General features: G+C 38.9%; 1 protein-coding gene across 11 annotated transcripts in view; it reads right to left on the bottom strand.

Moving 5' to 3' along the window:
* Positions 1 to 3,799: 3,799 nt before the first annotated feature.
* GGPS1 (geranylgeranyl diphosphate synthase 1) overlaps positions 3,800 to 16,072 on the bottom strand; it is a 21,970-nt gene continuing 9,697 nt past the window's right edge. For 7 of the 11 annotated variants that reach the window (XM_017817474.1, XM_017817471.1, XM_017817473.1 and 4 more), the window contains exons 3-4: positions 11,688 to 11,758; positions 3,800 to 7,937 (exon numbers count right to left, since the gene is read on the bottom strand). In XM_017817474.1, coding sequence (XP_017672963.1) covers positions 7,176 to 7,937; positions 11,688 to 11,758 — 833 coding nt within the window. In that variant the 3' untranslated portion in view covers positions 3,800 to 7,175. Of the gene's footprint in view, positions 7,938 to 8,174; positions 8,248 to 11,687; positions 11,759 to 14,614; positions 14,686 to 16,072 lie in introns of those variants that run through there. The other 4 variants (XM_017817478.1, XM_017817476.1, XM_017817477.1 and 1 more) reach the window with 3 other exon arrangements.

Raw genomic sequence — 16,072 nt, 5'->3', positions numbered from 1 at the left:
GCCCGGAGCCGCCCGGCAACAGCCACCCCGCCCCGCCCGGGCTACTGGCGCGCTCCCATTGGCCCCGAGCCCACAGGGTCGCCCTTCCTCGGCCCGCTATTGGCCCACCCTCGCCTTCTGCCCCTCTCGAGTCAACGCCTTCAGGGGCAAACCGCAGCAGGGCGTGGCCGCGCGAAGCTTTCTGGGTAACGCAGTTCGTCAAGGCAGCCCCGTTCCGCGGGTTTGCTGTCCCTGGACTACAGTTCCCAGAATGCTGCAGGAGCCCTGACTGGGCGGTGCCGGGAGGAGAGGCCGCCGCCGGTGGATGCCGCCGGCCCAGCCCGCGAGTGGCCGCAGACTAGCGGTGGGCGGTGAAGACGAAGAGAAATTCCCCCAAGGAAGCGCCGCCTCGTTGTAAAGCAGCGCGCGGTGGGCAAAGCCCTGCAGCGCCGGTGAACCGATACCGAGAGATTGCTCCGAGCCTGGGGCGCTCTCCCGGGAGGCAGCGATTGAGAAGGAGGTGAGCGACAGCAGCACCTGCCATGGGGAACTCCCGAGCAGCTGTATTCCCTCGGTATTGGGCGCTGCTACATTTGTTGCTGCATTTATTTCAACATCCGCTATTTGAAAAAAATATCCCCAGATAAGAGCTGTAACAATCAGGGAACGCAGCTTATAAAAGAAAACAAAATAAAAATCGAGGTGCCCACTGTGTGTAGATTAACACCTGTGTTCTAGTACCAGTCGCTGGGGAACAGAAGTTTAGCGAGAGCTCCTCGGTTTGACAGAGATAGGTACAAGAAGACCTAATAGCTTTCTCACAAGTTTGCGGTTATAAAACTAGAAGTATTCTAGTTCATGTTTTTCACATTTGTTCATCTCTCATGTGTTTCATACTTTAATGTCTCATTCAAACAATATGATTTGAATTTTGGGACCACCAAGACTGGAACAACCATGACAGCAAGTAATCAAGAAAGCCTTTCAGTCCCATGCCTCTGCTTCTGTTACATTAAATGTGGCAGGCAGTATATTTGTGCTCTTTACTCTGAGTTTGTGATAGAGACTGACTACAGAAATCAAGTACAGTGTAGATTCTTTAGCATGCCCAGAGCTTGCATCTTCAAGTAATAGGCTTCAAGAGCATGCTTTACTGTTTTGCATAAAGCAGCTGCTCCCCAAAGGGACAGTCCAGCAAAGATCTCTGTGCCTTTAGCTCGGAGTCCTCCTTCGCCATAGGTAATATGTTACTTCAGGCCAACTAATAGCTTTGGGGAAAAAGACACCCTAGTCCTTCTTTCACATCTTTAGCGGTGGCAGTGGTGTCTCATCTGGATTCCTAAGCCCACTCATCTCCCACAGAGGGCACCCTTGGAACGATCTGTTCCAGTTTAAAACGATGCTGAAGCTACCCTAGATAGTGGTACAAACGTGATAGCAGGAACAGCACTAAGCCCCTCTCACTCTCCTTTTCTGACTCATCCACTGTTCCTGAGGACAAAGCTGAGAGCATGCCTCACTTTGTGCTGTTATCAAAGAGCTATATTCATCCTCTGCACTTGACAAGGAACAGGATAGTCCCAATGCCAATGAAACAACTAGACCAATTTAACCTTTTTACCTTGTTACCTAAAATCGCAACTTCTGCATTTTATAAGCACCTAAGTAGAAATAGATTTACCTTCTAGATTTATTGAACATACATGTTGGTTGGTGTAAAATATACGAGATTAGGTTTATAGTATAGTTTTTATATTTCTAGGAAAAGCAATGACAATTCCTCCTTATGGCTTTTACTTTGACTCGCACATTCCATCCCACCCCCAAAAAGAAGAAAACAGTTAGCTACAGATCCTTCAGTTAAGGCCATAAAAAAACTGTTGGAGTTAGTTCCATGCTTAATGTACTAACTCTGCAATTAACAGAAATTCTATTTTTAAAGAACTTTTCCTTGCCAACCCTTTTTTCCCCCCGTCCAATTTGTTCATAGAGGTTTGGTGTCAGCCTGGTTTTAATAACTTCAGTCTGTGAAAAGTTATGCCTCCCTCAGCTAGCAGAAGTTCACTGCAGAGTAACATAGTAGATTGCAAGAGAACAGGCCAGTTTTTATGTATTTCAAAACACATACAAAAGATGTACGCATTTGCCATTTTTCCTTTTTTACAGACTTCAGTTATTACTGAGTGATTAAGTAACTTCACACTATATGCTTTAGAAGTATCAACTGAAGCATTATGAAGAGAGTGAAAATTACCTACCGTGGTCAAGAGATGATGCAATTCCTTACTGTCAGCACATAATTAATATATCAACAGAGTAGAGAGTATTTTCATGGAGTTCAAAAGCAGAAAGTTATCCATGATTTCCCTTCACACCAGAGTTAGTCTTCTACACAAATTCACATCAGGTTTTGTAGCGCTTTCCCTGGAAGTGTCATGTTAGGTCTTCTTTGGGTATCCCCCATAGTTCTTTATGCTGTACTAAACCCACATGATCAGAAAATACTTTTTGAATGAGCTTATGGAGAACTCACTTGTTTCACAGAGTAGAGAGATGAAGAAAACTATCAGGATTAATGTGGTTTAACCTGAATCTTTATTATTAAGTTTTGCAGATAATATGCTTGAATCATGGATTACTCCTAGCCATACCTCACAAGGCGCCTTCTAAAGTAATTTTAAAAAATGCCACAGAAACAGTGAACACTGATGCTCACCTATGGTAAAGGTTATTCAGGAAGGATGTTAATGTGAGGTAGCAAACAAGTCAAATAGACACATGGCAGATTATGTTTCCCTGACTTCAAGAACAGAAAAATTATTAACAGAAAGAAAAATACAACAATGAAACAATGTACTCTGTTTAATCTGTAGCTTTAATCAAAACCTTTAGATGATAGTGAAATTAAATAAATAACTGTCAGAATAAATAACTTTTAACTTGAATATCTCTCACAATCTATTTGGAAAGCAAGAAGGGAAGCTCAAAGAAACTAACCACACTCTTTTGCCTTTCCTAACAAAGTCAAGTAAATGCTGTAAAATGAGGTGAAATTACATGAGGCAGCCTCGGGAGACTAAAATGGGTTTTCTTATTCTCTCAAATACTTTCCCTGGCCTCTGTCTACCTGCCAGCTCTGACATTCATCAGACTTGCTGAGTGGGATAATTCATTAACCCAGACAAAAATTAACTTCTCTTCCCCAGGGCTAGGGAGTTAACTTTTTTCATAAAAAGACCTAACAGGCATTAGCACCAAAGCAAAATAGGTCTTGAAAGCAAACAGGTAGGAGAGGGAAAGTAGCTCAAGCTACACGGGACAAAAATAATTTATGGCAATATAAAATGTTACAGGTTTTAGCTTCCTGGAAAAAAAAAAAGTTTCAGGCATTTCAGGATTGTAGAAAATCTTTGATTACTTTTGTGAAGGCATATGATGAACCAAGATTTACTGCTACAAAAGCAGACCGAGACTATTTTGTTTGACCAGGATGAAAAATGAGTTTGATGGTATTATGTATGCTGTGGTATTAGCAGAGAATAGAAATATAACTGAAAGAGGAATTACAGTGAAAGTACTGAGCAAATAATAAAAAGAATAATGTAAATATCAAACCTGAAATGTAAAACAATTAAGACAGGTCAAAGAAGAGTAAAAGATGCTCTTGCACATGAGTAAAATCCTGTCCCAATTCAGTGATAAAGTCATATTGAAGTTCAAACCCCACAAATCCCATGTTTTTATAGCATGCTGGCATTTTAACAATAATTGAGGAAAGCACTCATTAATACAGGAAAACTCCATAGCACATGCAGGCAAATTAGCAAAATTAACTGTAGTTGAAACAGAGAAGTGGCAACAGTTTCTTTCCCACTGCTATTAACATTTTCAGGCTGTTTGTATCAACAACTGGCTGATACATACAAAGTTGCTCTTAGTAACTGAGTACTGAGTACAGTCCGAGTTCAGAGAGGAGAAAGACAAGCTATGTCCTCAGGAAGGTCTTGAAATAATGCCATTTTCATTGTAATTGATGGGGAGAACATCAGCCTTTGAAAAAGCAAAGCCAGATGTCCCATCCAATGGCTGGCTACTCAAAGACAGGTGACAGCATTCATTTACGTCCAAGCAAGCACACAATAAAACAGACTGAGGTAGGGGGAAATGTTGCAGACTGATGAGTATTTGCATTTCTCTTTATATGCACCACAAGAGCCAAACCCCAAGAAATGCCATGATAACCGAACTTGTTAGCAATGGTACAAAGATAATAAGGGGAACAATTCTGGCTCAAAGCAACTAACATTGAAACCAGCATCCTCTTTGTTTCCCCATGGCAAAATTTCTCTACTTGCAACTCAGGTTTCTGTTCCGCAGCAATGCGTACCTTGTGAAGATCAGGAAAAAACCCCACTTCCTGTGTTGTGGGAGGTATAGCAACAGTGAGTGGCACTTGTACAACTAAACCAATTCTGCAGCCACAAGAACTCCCATGCTGCTTTAAAGAAGTGATTTTCCTAACACTGCTTAACCTCAGCAGCCTGAATCAGCAGGAACATTGGAGAATATTGATGAGAATGCACAATCGCATCTTACGGCATCAAATATAAAATCTACCTTGACTAAGGAACATCATCACTACTGACATTTAATACGTAAGAGATGTTCTACCAGCTTAACAGATGAAGGGGAAACATCCCAGTCTCTTCCAACTCCTGAATACATCAAGAAAAACCCTCACAGTCCTGTTTATCTTAACCAAAGTGAAGAACAACAGCTCTGCTTCTGGGTCTTTTCAGATATACCTTCAGGGTATGCTTTGAATACTGGTATCAAAAGCCTTGAAGGCAGAAAATAAGACAGAGCTGTATGGTCTCTTTGTACCCTGGGAAAAGAAAGCTGGACCAACTTTTCCCTTCTTACCCATTTGTAGTTTAAACGGTCTGCAGCTGGAAAACATCAATGTACTTAAAGAAGGCACACTCTACAAGATATGGTATTAGACTAAATACTGGGGTGAATTCCTAGAGTGAACCGAACCAAAAGAGCAATGACATAGCAGAAGTCTCAGATGGTAAAGAAGTTTTATACAAAAAATAAGAAAGGCTACCTCATTGTGAAAGTTTTGTGTAATCAAACTGTTTACATTCAGCAACTGAACAGACACAAAATAGCACTAAGTACACTTTGCACTGTGTTGCAGTTACAATATCCTAATAGACACAAGGATACCTTTCACAGTAAGACTAGGAGATTCTCCTGACAACAGTAGTCTTTTCAGTGCTCTCCCCTATTCAACATCAGCTGCAACAGTGCTTAGAAACTCCCAAGATACGGCACAAAATAAATGTAAATTTCTGTAGATAGTATTTTCTCATAACACATTAAAAATTTAAAGGCTTCTAAGCACTGCAAGTTATGAAAAAGGAATTACAATTCTCTTTCATTAACATTAAAAATACCTTTCACCAACTTGAAGCTATTCAGTCCTGGCAACCAGGTCCATTCAGTGAAAAGGCTATTATTCTATGCCTAATCAGTCAAAGATTCCTCCCCAGCATGCAGATAAAAGGGATAAGCTGTCATCCGTAACTACATAATATCTCTGACTGAAAGCAGTCATTCTGAATTTTGTTTGATCACTTTCAGAAGAATATTAAGGCTGCCCAGGGAAGACATTACAGCAACCTTCTTCAGTTAGTTTTCTCAGTGGGCTGAGATCATGGCTCTCCCTGCTTTCCAGGTACAGTAAATGAACACCTGCATAAAATTATCCTTTAGCCTTTCAAAGCCAAGTAACTGGCCATTTCAGAGTACACTTGAGCTAACACCACAGCTTATAGCACCAGTCCTACCTTTGATCCAAACCATTACCTTCCTACCCCAAAGCAAAGCTTTATATAGCTGTGAAGACAAAGGGAATTGAACCTGACTAAAGCCAGCCCAGCCAAGAAAAAAACCCAAACATCTCTGCTTACACTTTCTTCACTTTTTTCTTTATATACATTTATTTACATATAGAGAGGTGAGCAGTCACTTATCAGTCCTACCCCTCAATCTTACTTTCAGTCCCAGTTCTATTTTGGTTTATCTATAGTTTTAAAGCTTTATTTAAGCAATTAACAAAACTGAAGTGGTAGTGTAGCTCATGGAACAAGATACTGTACTCTGCTATAGCAAAAAATTACAGATCTTGTATCTTTGGGGAGATCTGTAACATGCCTCCAGACAGCAATTCAGAACAGGAACGCCATATGAATTATGAATAAACTCTTGGAGAAGCACCTCAATTATAAGCAATTATTAAAGAGACCTGCACAAATTACAGTGTCCTAAAGTTACCTGATGTGAAGCCCTTTCCACTTGTAGTAGCAACTTACTGTGTTGCTATTTACAGTTACATGTATGGGCTCTAATGCATAGATTTAAGTTCCTGGCTACAAAATGTTTGACAGTTTCAAAATCTAAAACCAGGTGATCAAAATTATTCACTGAAAAGCTGGAATCAGCTGTGAATTTTCACTTTGCTGATGTGATGGAATTTTTTATCTAGGGTACTTCAAAATCTTTACAAAGTCACAATTTCAGACTAAACGTCTTATTTGCATATAAAATGCTATATTTCATAATTCACATTCCCCTGAAAATATCCCCAGAAGCTGGCTAGGATATTCACCTTAGAACTTAGTAAGCTGATCCATCTGATCTTCACAAGTCTAACTTAGAAACACCATACAACGACTTTATATCCATTGTGGTTGCAACTATCTTCTTCTGTTATTTAACATACATTTTGGTTTACCAGAGCATAGTTTGAAAATGCACAATACACATATGTCAATATGATTTAAACACAGAATTTCAACCAGAAGCCTATGATAGCCTGGTTAGAGACACAAGAGTTTTAGGCATGAAATAATGCCTATGATTGTGTAAACATGATCACATTTAGATTCAAAACTTGTTTCAGTTCTAGTACATCTGCTTTAACAAAGCTGACTGTAAGCAGTTACAGTTAAGACCTTAGAGATAATAGGGTATATATTGCAATACTCAGTGACAACTTGTTTTTAACAGTAATTTCTGCTAACATAGCTACAAGAGAAAGTTTTACATGAGACTGATTATCACATCTCTCAGTCTGGTTATCTTTCCATTTTAAAAAGAGTTTTCACCCACACCCAGAAGTTACATTTTTAATTTTCAGTTTCTTTGAACATTTTGCTCAGCTGTTCAACTAGTGCTACAAGCTCAGGGTTTCCCCCAAGTGATTCAATTTGTTTATAGGCTTCAGATTCAAGCTCTTTCAATGTATTCCGAGTGTACTCAAAGGAACCAACATTTTCAAGGTAATGCACACAGTACTTTTTTATATCTATGTTCTCTGTCCTTTGACGTAAAATGTTTTGCACCTGAGTACTTTCAGGTCTTGACCAAATTGCATGAATGGTTGGGAATGAGAACTTGCCCTCAGTTAAGTCTTCACAAAAACTCTTGTTCTCACTATATTCTTTGGAGTGCAAGTTGGCATAATCATCTCTTATTTGGAAGAAGAGACCAAGTGTGTTAAGAAGTGGCTTTAAGTCTTTTTTATAATTTGAGAACAGCTGCATGAGGCCTACAGCTAATCCAAAGAGACCACCTGTCTTTTGCAGTACCATAGCTTTATATTCAGCCTCTGTAGGACAGGTGTAAGTATCCCTCCAGTAAATATCCAAGCCTTGACCTTTATGGAGTTCCAAAAGTTGGCGGGTAAAAACTTTAACAGCATCTGGATGATCGAGGGTTAAAACCTTCTCTAAGCCAAGAAAATACACATAATTAGCACAGTTGATTACAGATGGAATTCCATAGATACTGTGTGCCACTGGAAAGCCCCGTCGTAGCTTTGAGTTATCTTCAATATCATCCACAAGTAGGCTTGCATTGTGCAACATCTCTGTCACTTCAATGATAACCTATTATAAGAAGAGAAAATTATTAAGTCTGACATTGTAATTTAATACCCTGTTTTGCAAGACCTTATTTAAAATGTTTTAAAGAAATATATTCTCTATCCCTGAGGTTCCCCTTTAGACCACTTGCTTTTACTATTAGTACAGATTTATGATTCTCTTCATCAGCCAGTTTGCTCTAAGTCCTAGATCATGTGGTCTGTCTTTTGTATACTGTTTTCAAATTCAAAGTGAACTTACTCCCTGAAGTGCTTCCATTTGCATGCCTCTCTTCATTGTTGCTACAGTTCTAAAACAGCCATTGTCTAGAAGTCTGTTAGTAGAAACATGATTAGGGGAAAAGAAAATAAACAGTGTTTTCAAACATTTAGATTCACTAACCTCAAATCTCCCCAGGTCAGTTCTTGAGAGCGTCAGGTATCATCCATTATCCCATTTGTCTCATAAACCTTGTTTTGATAAGCAGAGAGAGTTCATCTTTCTTTTCCCACACTTTGTGTGGTTATCTTCAGTACTGAGCTCTTAAAGGACAGACTATTCTCTCCAAAACATCATTTGGAAAATTCTTGGCAGAAAGACAACAGCTACGATATCTTTTGGGAAGCTTCCTACACACTTACTACTTGTTACTAGGTAGACAACATCATACACCACTTAACGCGGGCAACTCTTCAGAGCATCAGGTTTGTAGCTGACTAGAAGTGAACCTTAACATCTCAACAAAAAATGAAGAGTCTTAACACTATACACTGCTTTTATTGCACAGCTGTTATGCAATCAACAGGTATATTCAGCACCTGCTTAAATAGAAATAAATTTAAGCATATAAAACTGCATACTGTATAAACTCACTGCAAAACACATCTGATTAAGATATGATTTTAAAGCTAATGAACCAATTACACTTGCTAGCTACAAACATTGCACTCAGTCAACATTCATCAAAACAACTGCTAAAAAATACTAAGGCCACCATAAAATAGTAGCAAGTACCTAGTATGGTCCTATTTGGTGGGTCCTGTAGGACAAAACAATAAGGACTTTGCTGTAAGCATTTTTTTGGGCAGCAAGCCACCTGATGTACAGTGACCAATGTCCTAAAGATTAAAACCTAAACCCCAGGAATTTAATTGCTTTACCAAGATATGACTGCCAGAACAACGTACTTAACCCTCACGACTCACCGACCAGCAAGAAGTAAGCCCTACTTGGACCTGTCAAGATACATTGTTGACCACTGACTTAAAAAATCAAAGGATAGAGCACTTATTGAAGGCAATTCCATATACCTATTTGTTTGAATATTCTTTTGGTCCACTATCTCATTCTCGGTATTATCAGGAAACGTTCTATGTGTTTTATGAATTCCTTGGATAAGCTTATTCCAGCGTTTCTCTTGCTAACCTATTTCATATCACTGTCAGTTTCCAGATCCCTTGCAGCTTCTATACATTTAAGATTTAATGGAAACGGTGCTTCATGACTGTGTTTGAATCAAGTTATCTAGTGAACTTAAGACAGTGTCAAAAATGCTTCAAAGGTGAAAGTAAGGAGTGAAATAGCTCATATAGCAGAAAAAGCTTATTTTATAAGACATCAGGAAGCAGCTCAAGAAAATGAAAAGACTGCTCTTCATAATGACAGCTGAAGACCCAGTACAGTGTTGTTTTCTTACAGTCTAAACTATCTAATCAGTACCTGCTGCACTATTAGTTCAACACACAGATTTCTTAAACTCCTTATCTGCAATAGCTCTAAAATTTGGTTGACCCTGTACTAGGCCATTTCAGTGCTTCCTTAGGAGAAAGTTCCTCTGACAAACCCAGTGTTCTCTAATTCAACAAGCTGGAGTCTCTCAGTGCAGCACCAGATTGCTACAAGAAATTCAGTGAGTGGTGGGGGTGAAGAGACCACCTGGCTGGGGAAAAAAGTGAAATGGTGGCAGTCAACAGTAAAATAAACTGCCGAGGAGCAGTAGCCTCAACTGTATCATCTGAATAAACTACATAAAGACAAATAATCTAAGGTAAAAAAAAAAATCCCAGAATAAATGCCAGAATTCAGATTTCTAATAAAAGAAATACAAATAGCTGGAAGGGAAGCAGGCTGTTAGACACAGGGGACATCTTAAGAAGATTATGAGAGATGTCAAAAAGATGACCAGAGATGATCCTCCAGACCTCAACCATCATTAGTTATCAAATTAGTACAAGAATGCACAAAAGCTGTAATAAATGGGTCAGGATGCAGATTAAGAGATGACAGGGCCTTGGTTTTGTCCTCAAAGGCCCTGAAGAATAAAAATACTAAGTTCCATCACAAACAACTTAAGTGGTAAAGGAAACATTAAAGCATTGGTTTTCTTCATAAAGATAATCAAAACAAGTGGTCCAACTTCTCAATAATAGTTACGTGAGCATCAGTTTAAACTAACAGAACTGGTAACTTCTGCTCATACAGAGGCACTGCAGCTTTAGTTTACTGTATCACTAAGCAAAAATGGACCACACCCTCATGGGTGCTCAGCAAAAGGGCAAGAGGCAATCGTCAGACTGTAACATAAAAAATCCTAGTTGAACAGAATGGAAGGGTTTGTTATAACGGAAGGAGTTCAGCATGAGGAGACTCACCCTGGGAATGTGAAGAAACTACATCAGATTTTCAAACTCAACAAGGCTCCCAGAAGCCTAAAGTAGATACAGAGCAAGCCCTGCTTTAAGAAGAGGGTTGTCCTAGGTAAATTCCAGAGGCTCCTTTCAATTTGAATTCTGATCTATGATATTAGACTAAATCAACACATACAATACACAGGTTGCTATGTTTTATTTGGATATATATCTGAGCACAAAGGGTAAGACGTGTCTAGCTGAAAGACAGAATAAATCTGGCTAAAGAGTTATACAGACAGATTGAAAAATAGAAGAATTGCTAGATTATGAATGCAGACTCTTAAACCACTTTGCTACTTGAGGGCTATGAAGTGTCACTCTTAAGCCACTCTATAAATGACTACTTCACAAACGCTAAAGGTACTTCTGCCAACCATTAATGACATTAACAAGGGACCAGCTGGGTAAGGGTCAAAAACCACAACTGATTATTTTAATTCCTTACATTGTCTTGGACACAGAATATTTTGCACTCTCTATATGCAGTTTAGCAAAACTGCAGTCTAACCTAACACAGAGGATAATTTTTCATTTTGCAAGCCACAGTGTTTAAATACACAACCATGCAGCTTGCAAGATTTGTCCAACAGAAAAGCAAAAGGGAACAAGAATTCCTAGTTTAATGCTTCTCATTAGAAAGTAAGGACTGGAGACTGTATGATATACCCCTCATAGTTTTGGGTTTGTAAAGTTGATTTAACTGCTGTCTTTGATATTCTTGAATCAAAATCTTAAGATTTTATTTTCAACCACGACATTTACAAGATAACTGTCTAGCTTCTTTCATAAGTCATTAAAAACCTCAGTGTTAGTAACTGAGTTAAGTGGGTAACAGTGATACCTGCTTATCTACAACTTCAAAGATTGAACAGACTTAGAAAGAAGTAATTATCATGCAAGTGATTTCTTTAGTGTTGCATCATACTAAAAGCCTTGTACTAGAGTTGTTTTCCTGAAAGCTTACTTTATAGTCAGATAATAGTGCATTTAAGACTTCTTACAATTTATGCTAACTACTAGAATCATCTGTTATCAGTAATCTTGGAAGAAAAATAACAACCTTTTAAAAATAATTAGCCAGTACCTGTATTTTATCTTCCGGAACATTCAGCCAGTGATTAAAGGCCTGTGACAGTTTGGTTCTCACTTGCTTACCTACAATAAAAATATTATAGGCATTTATAAAAATAACAAAGTTCATTATTAGGGACAGTTTGTCTTAACAACTAGAGCTGACTTGAGACCTGATTAAAAAAACCTGATCAGTGTGATGACCCAAAAGTGGAAAATATATCACTGCATAGCTCGTTTCTGCATTGTATAAACATCAATTAGCAGCAGTTTCAGTTTTAAACATTTCACAGTAATATGCAAGACACATATTTACAGGTTACTATATTTAGTTTTGACAGTTTAATTAGTAAGGGATCCTGAGTATGTTGGTAACCTGTACAGATCAGCTTGCTACTTCTGAAAGTAAGCCCTAGTTTCTAAGGAATGTTCAAGATTAAAATGTTTCAAGTACGATTCATTCTTAGTGAAAGTATAGGTATTTGTTGAGTATGTACATCTCTCAATTTTTTTTTTTTTTTTTTTATAGGTATTTGTTGAGTATGTACATCTCTCAATTTTTTATTTTTTTTTTTGTAAAACAGGAAACTGACATTTCATATACTTACTAAATAACTCTAACCAAAAATCTGGACAGAACATTCCAAACAGAATGGAACTTTCCAAGAATTCAGATATTTATCTTATACTCAAGAAATCTGCCTACAAATAATAGGATTTGGTCTGCTTTGGTTAAATCTACTTTGTGGGAGTCAGGCAGTCACCCTACTTCATAGGAATGAAAGACAACACCAAATGTCCAAGTTTAGTGTCAAAATAAGCAGTATTGTTTGATGGAGATGCAATTTACATGACAGAGTTAATTTCAAGAGAAGTTAAACTCTACGCCTATAAATTGTTGATACCAGCTTTCTTTAATAATTGGTTAGTATTCAGGTACAAATATTTATTTAGTGTCTACTGATGTTCAATATAAAATGAAGTCTTTCCCTACCCACACTGAGACAATTCTGCTCTGAACTTTGAGAAGCTCAGCTATGTACAAGATCTTCAAACACCTTAAGGCAGGTTTAGAAAAACAGCTCTGTATACGTAGCTCACATAAGGAATGCCTTTCGAAAAAGCTCTAAATAAACTTCAAAGCAGTGCAACATAGACAGTGGGTTCCATATTATTTGTCTCAATGTCTACTGAGACATTATGATTCTGCAATATTTGTCCTGCTGTTGATAATTCCATCTTGCCCATAGCACCAAAAAAATTTCAACATTTGAATCTCTCCCTAAGGCTTCTCTACTGCTGTGTGACCAGCACATATAGAACAGAATAATAAAAATGGGTAAATTCACTTGCAGTGATATACCCTGGAGAAACTAGACTGAGAATTTTTCATCTTCTAATTAAGTCACCACCAGGTAAGCAATAGCTTTGTGGGTTGGGCTCTGTAGCAAGGGTGATAACCTTCTTCCCTGGATCGGAGGTCTGAAATTTTTGTCTCCATTCTCAAGGATTTCCAGTGCTTTCTGTCACCACTATCTTTTGGTTTTCACTAGAAGAGATTAACAAAACGGTCCTTTCCCCCCCCCCCCGCCCCAGTAGCTTTGTCCTCTGGTTCTCTCAAGCCTGAAAGAGCATTCTTACCTAGACATACACAGTCATTGGCCTGTTTTCTCCATTGTTGTTTTCTGTGCTCAGTTTTAAACACTAATAGCTTCCTGAAGAAGAGAGGGATTGTTTTGTCTCTCCTTGAAAACAACTGTTACAAACACCTGCTAAACTGTAGGGCTTGCCAGTTAAGTACTAACAAATATTTCACTACACCCATAAAGAAAACCACTCAGAGATAATATCGCATTAAGGAAGTGTACCTTATCTATAACTGTTTATTCACTTCTAAATTACATTGATACAGACAACACTTAATTCTGTTTTTCTGAATGTGTCTCCTAGAGAATATGCTTACAGAATGCTGGATGTTCAGCAACGAGCATTATTTTATCATGAGGAACCTGACTACTAGCACACACTTCAAATGGATTAGTAACATGCACAATGGATTTTGCCACTTCAGTTCCTTAGTACAGAGAGCATTTGAATTGTTAGACTCGTCTATCTTGACTAACATGGTTTCCTAGACACTGACTATTCAAGGAAAAAACACCGTGTAGTGAAGCAATTCATCTTTCCTTTTATAGGTGCAGATTTGCTTGTCTTCTAAAGGAACATTATTGCTACAAAAATGCCATTTTATCTTGTTCTGAAGTCAATCTCACCTGGCCTATGTGACAGTACAGCAATTTTCTGTATGCACATTTTATGCCTGCAGCCATGCTACAATGGCAAAAGACCAAACCTCTCTAATGCTGGTCTCTAAAGCCTAGATGCAGAAGACTATTCCTTGCCACACCTCTCCTCTCCCCAAACCAGACAACAATACAGAACACTAAGACAAAATTAAAATGAGCACTGCCAGAATTATCTAGTTTCTTCACTGTCATTTGTCACTGCTCTGTTAATTATTCTAAGCAGGCTATTGTAAAATTGAAAAATAGAGGTCTAACATCCAAAATTAGAAGCTCTACCTACTGCATAGAGATGTAATAATAGATGTTACTGCATCACGCTTTTATCAAAGGTATGTTAAATGCATTTGGTTTAATCTGCCTAAGATTATTACCCAATATTACCCAAATTGAACAACAACTATGAAAAGCTTTCCTCCTTAGTAATGCTGGGTAGAAAAGGTGAGGAAAAAAAAAAGAATATAAGAGATTCATTCTGATGAAATTCCTTCTACAGATAAGAATGTTAAAGCTTTATCCTTAAAACAAATATTAAGTCAGATTAAAGGTGTACTGAGGACATTCCCTCCACCTCTTCAGATGAGATGCCTCTCATCTAAAGAAAAACAAAAAGAAAAAAAATAATCAGCCAACTCACTCTCTTTCTCTCCACAATTGTCCTTGTGACAGGGAAGATCCAAAACCCACAGACCTCCAGCTCTGGACAGACTCCTGGTTAGTATTTTTTCACTCTCGCTGCATTAAAGTAACAATAAATTATACCCTTAAGGCAGCACCCCACTTACAGAGAGGGTACATAAAAAGGCTAGAACAGCATGGGAAAGAGCAGAGGGACTGTTAACCTACCCTCCATTACAGCCTCACTAAGCTAATTCAACTCATTAGCCCAGCAGAGAACTCTGCTTTTTGCTAGGTTAGCTTTCTGCCAGCTTAACGTACTGAGTCAGCTTATGCAGTGGATCTGCCAGAGTCAGTACAGGGTGAGCAGCAGATGTTAAGGACCAGAGAAAGGGGCATTGCCCTTCTGGAGGAAGCAAGCCACTATACTACCTCCGCTATATTGTACACTGGCATGTTTAGCTGCGTCCTTTGATGGATTAAAACTAAATGGATGAAGTCCCCAAGCAGACCTCCCCAAGCAGACCTCCCCAAGCAGCTACAAAGAACACTACAACCAGCATAAACAAACTGCAGAAGAAAAGCAGAGAGAGCAGGCATATACACTTTTAACCTGGGCAGCCACTTGTGAAAAATTAGGGTCACTGACAGAATTCTCTAGCTTAACTTCCCCGTTCATAATAGGGTTAACCCATCCACAGTTGTGATCCTGATTTTTGCCTTGTTCCTTCTCAAAATCCTGAATTCCCCTATCCCATGGTCACTACAGCTAAGGTTGCCTCCAGTCTTCATGTCCTAACCAATTCTTCCTTGTTTTAAGTGTGAAGTCCAGCATAACGCCTTCTTTAATCAGCTCCTTGATCACCTGTGGTAGCAAGAGGTCATCAATGCATTACAGAAACCTTCCGGATTGCCTGTGTCCTGCTGTGTTGCTTCTTCTACCAGACAGTGAGGTAACTGAAGTCTCATAAGAATCAGGGCATGTAAATATGAAGCATCTTACAGTTGTTTGAAGGTCTCATCTGCTTCTTCCTGCTCAGGGGGTCTATTGTAAAGACTCACTAAAGTGTCACCCCTATTGATCTGCCCACCAATCTTAACTCATAAGCTCTCAACAGGCTCATCTGACTGAAAGTACAGCTCCATGTAATTCAGCTGCTTTTTCACATAAAAGGCAACTCCCACTCCTTGCTATCCTAGGCTGTCTTCCTAGGCAGTCCATATCTATCCATTGCAGCACTTCAGCTATGTGAGCTATCACAAATCAGATACTCCAATAAAATTACTGCCAACCTCTAACCTCTCCTGTGTATTCCCAATAATGTATGCATTTGTGTAGAGGCACTTCAGCAAGGCATCCAATCTTGCAGATTCCTCAGAAAAAGTCAGAGCTTCCCCTATCATGTTGTTCTGTTCGTACTTGTTGGAGTGCTGGGATGGTCTGCTTTCAGCTCTGAGATCCCAAGGTGTCTCTTGT

The sequence above is a fragment of the Lepidothrix coronata genome, unplaced genomic scaffold (genome assembly GCF_001604755.1).
Source record: "Lepidothrix coronata isolate B3197 unplaced genomic scaffold, Lepidothrix_coronata-1.0 Scaffold61, whole genome shotgun sequence".
NCBI lineage: Eukaryota > Metazoa > Chordata > Aves > Passeriformes > Pipridae > Lepidothrix > Lepidothrix coronata.
This window is presented reverse-complemented; position numbering and strand designations above follow the sequence as displayed.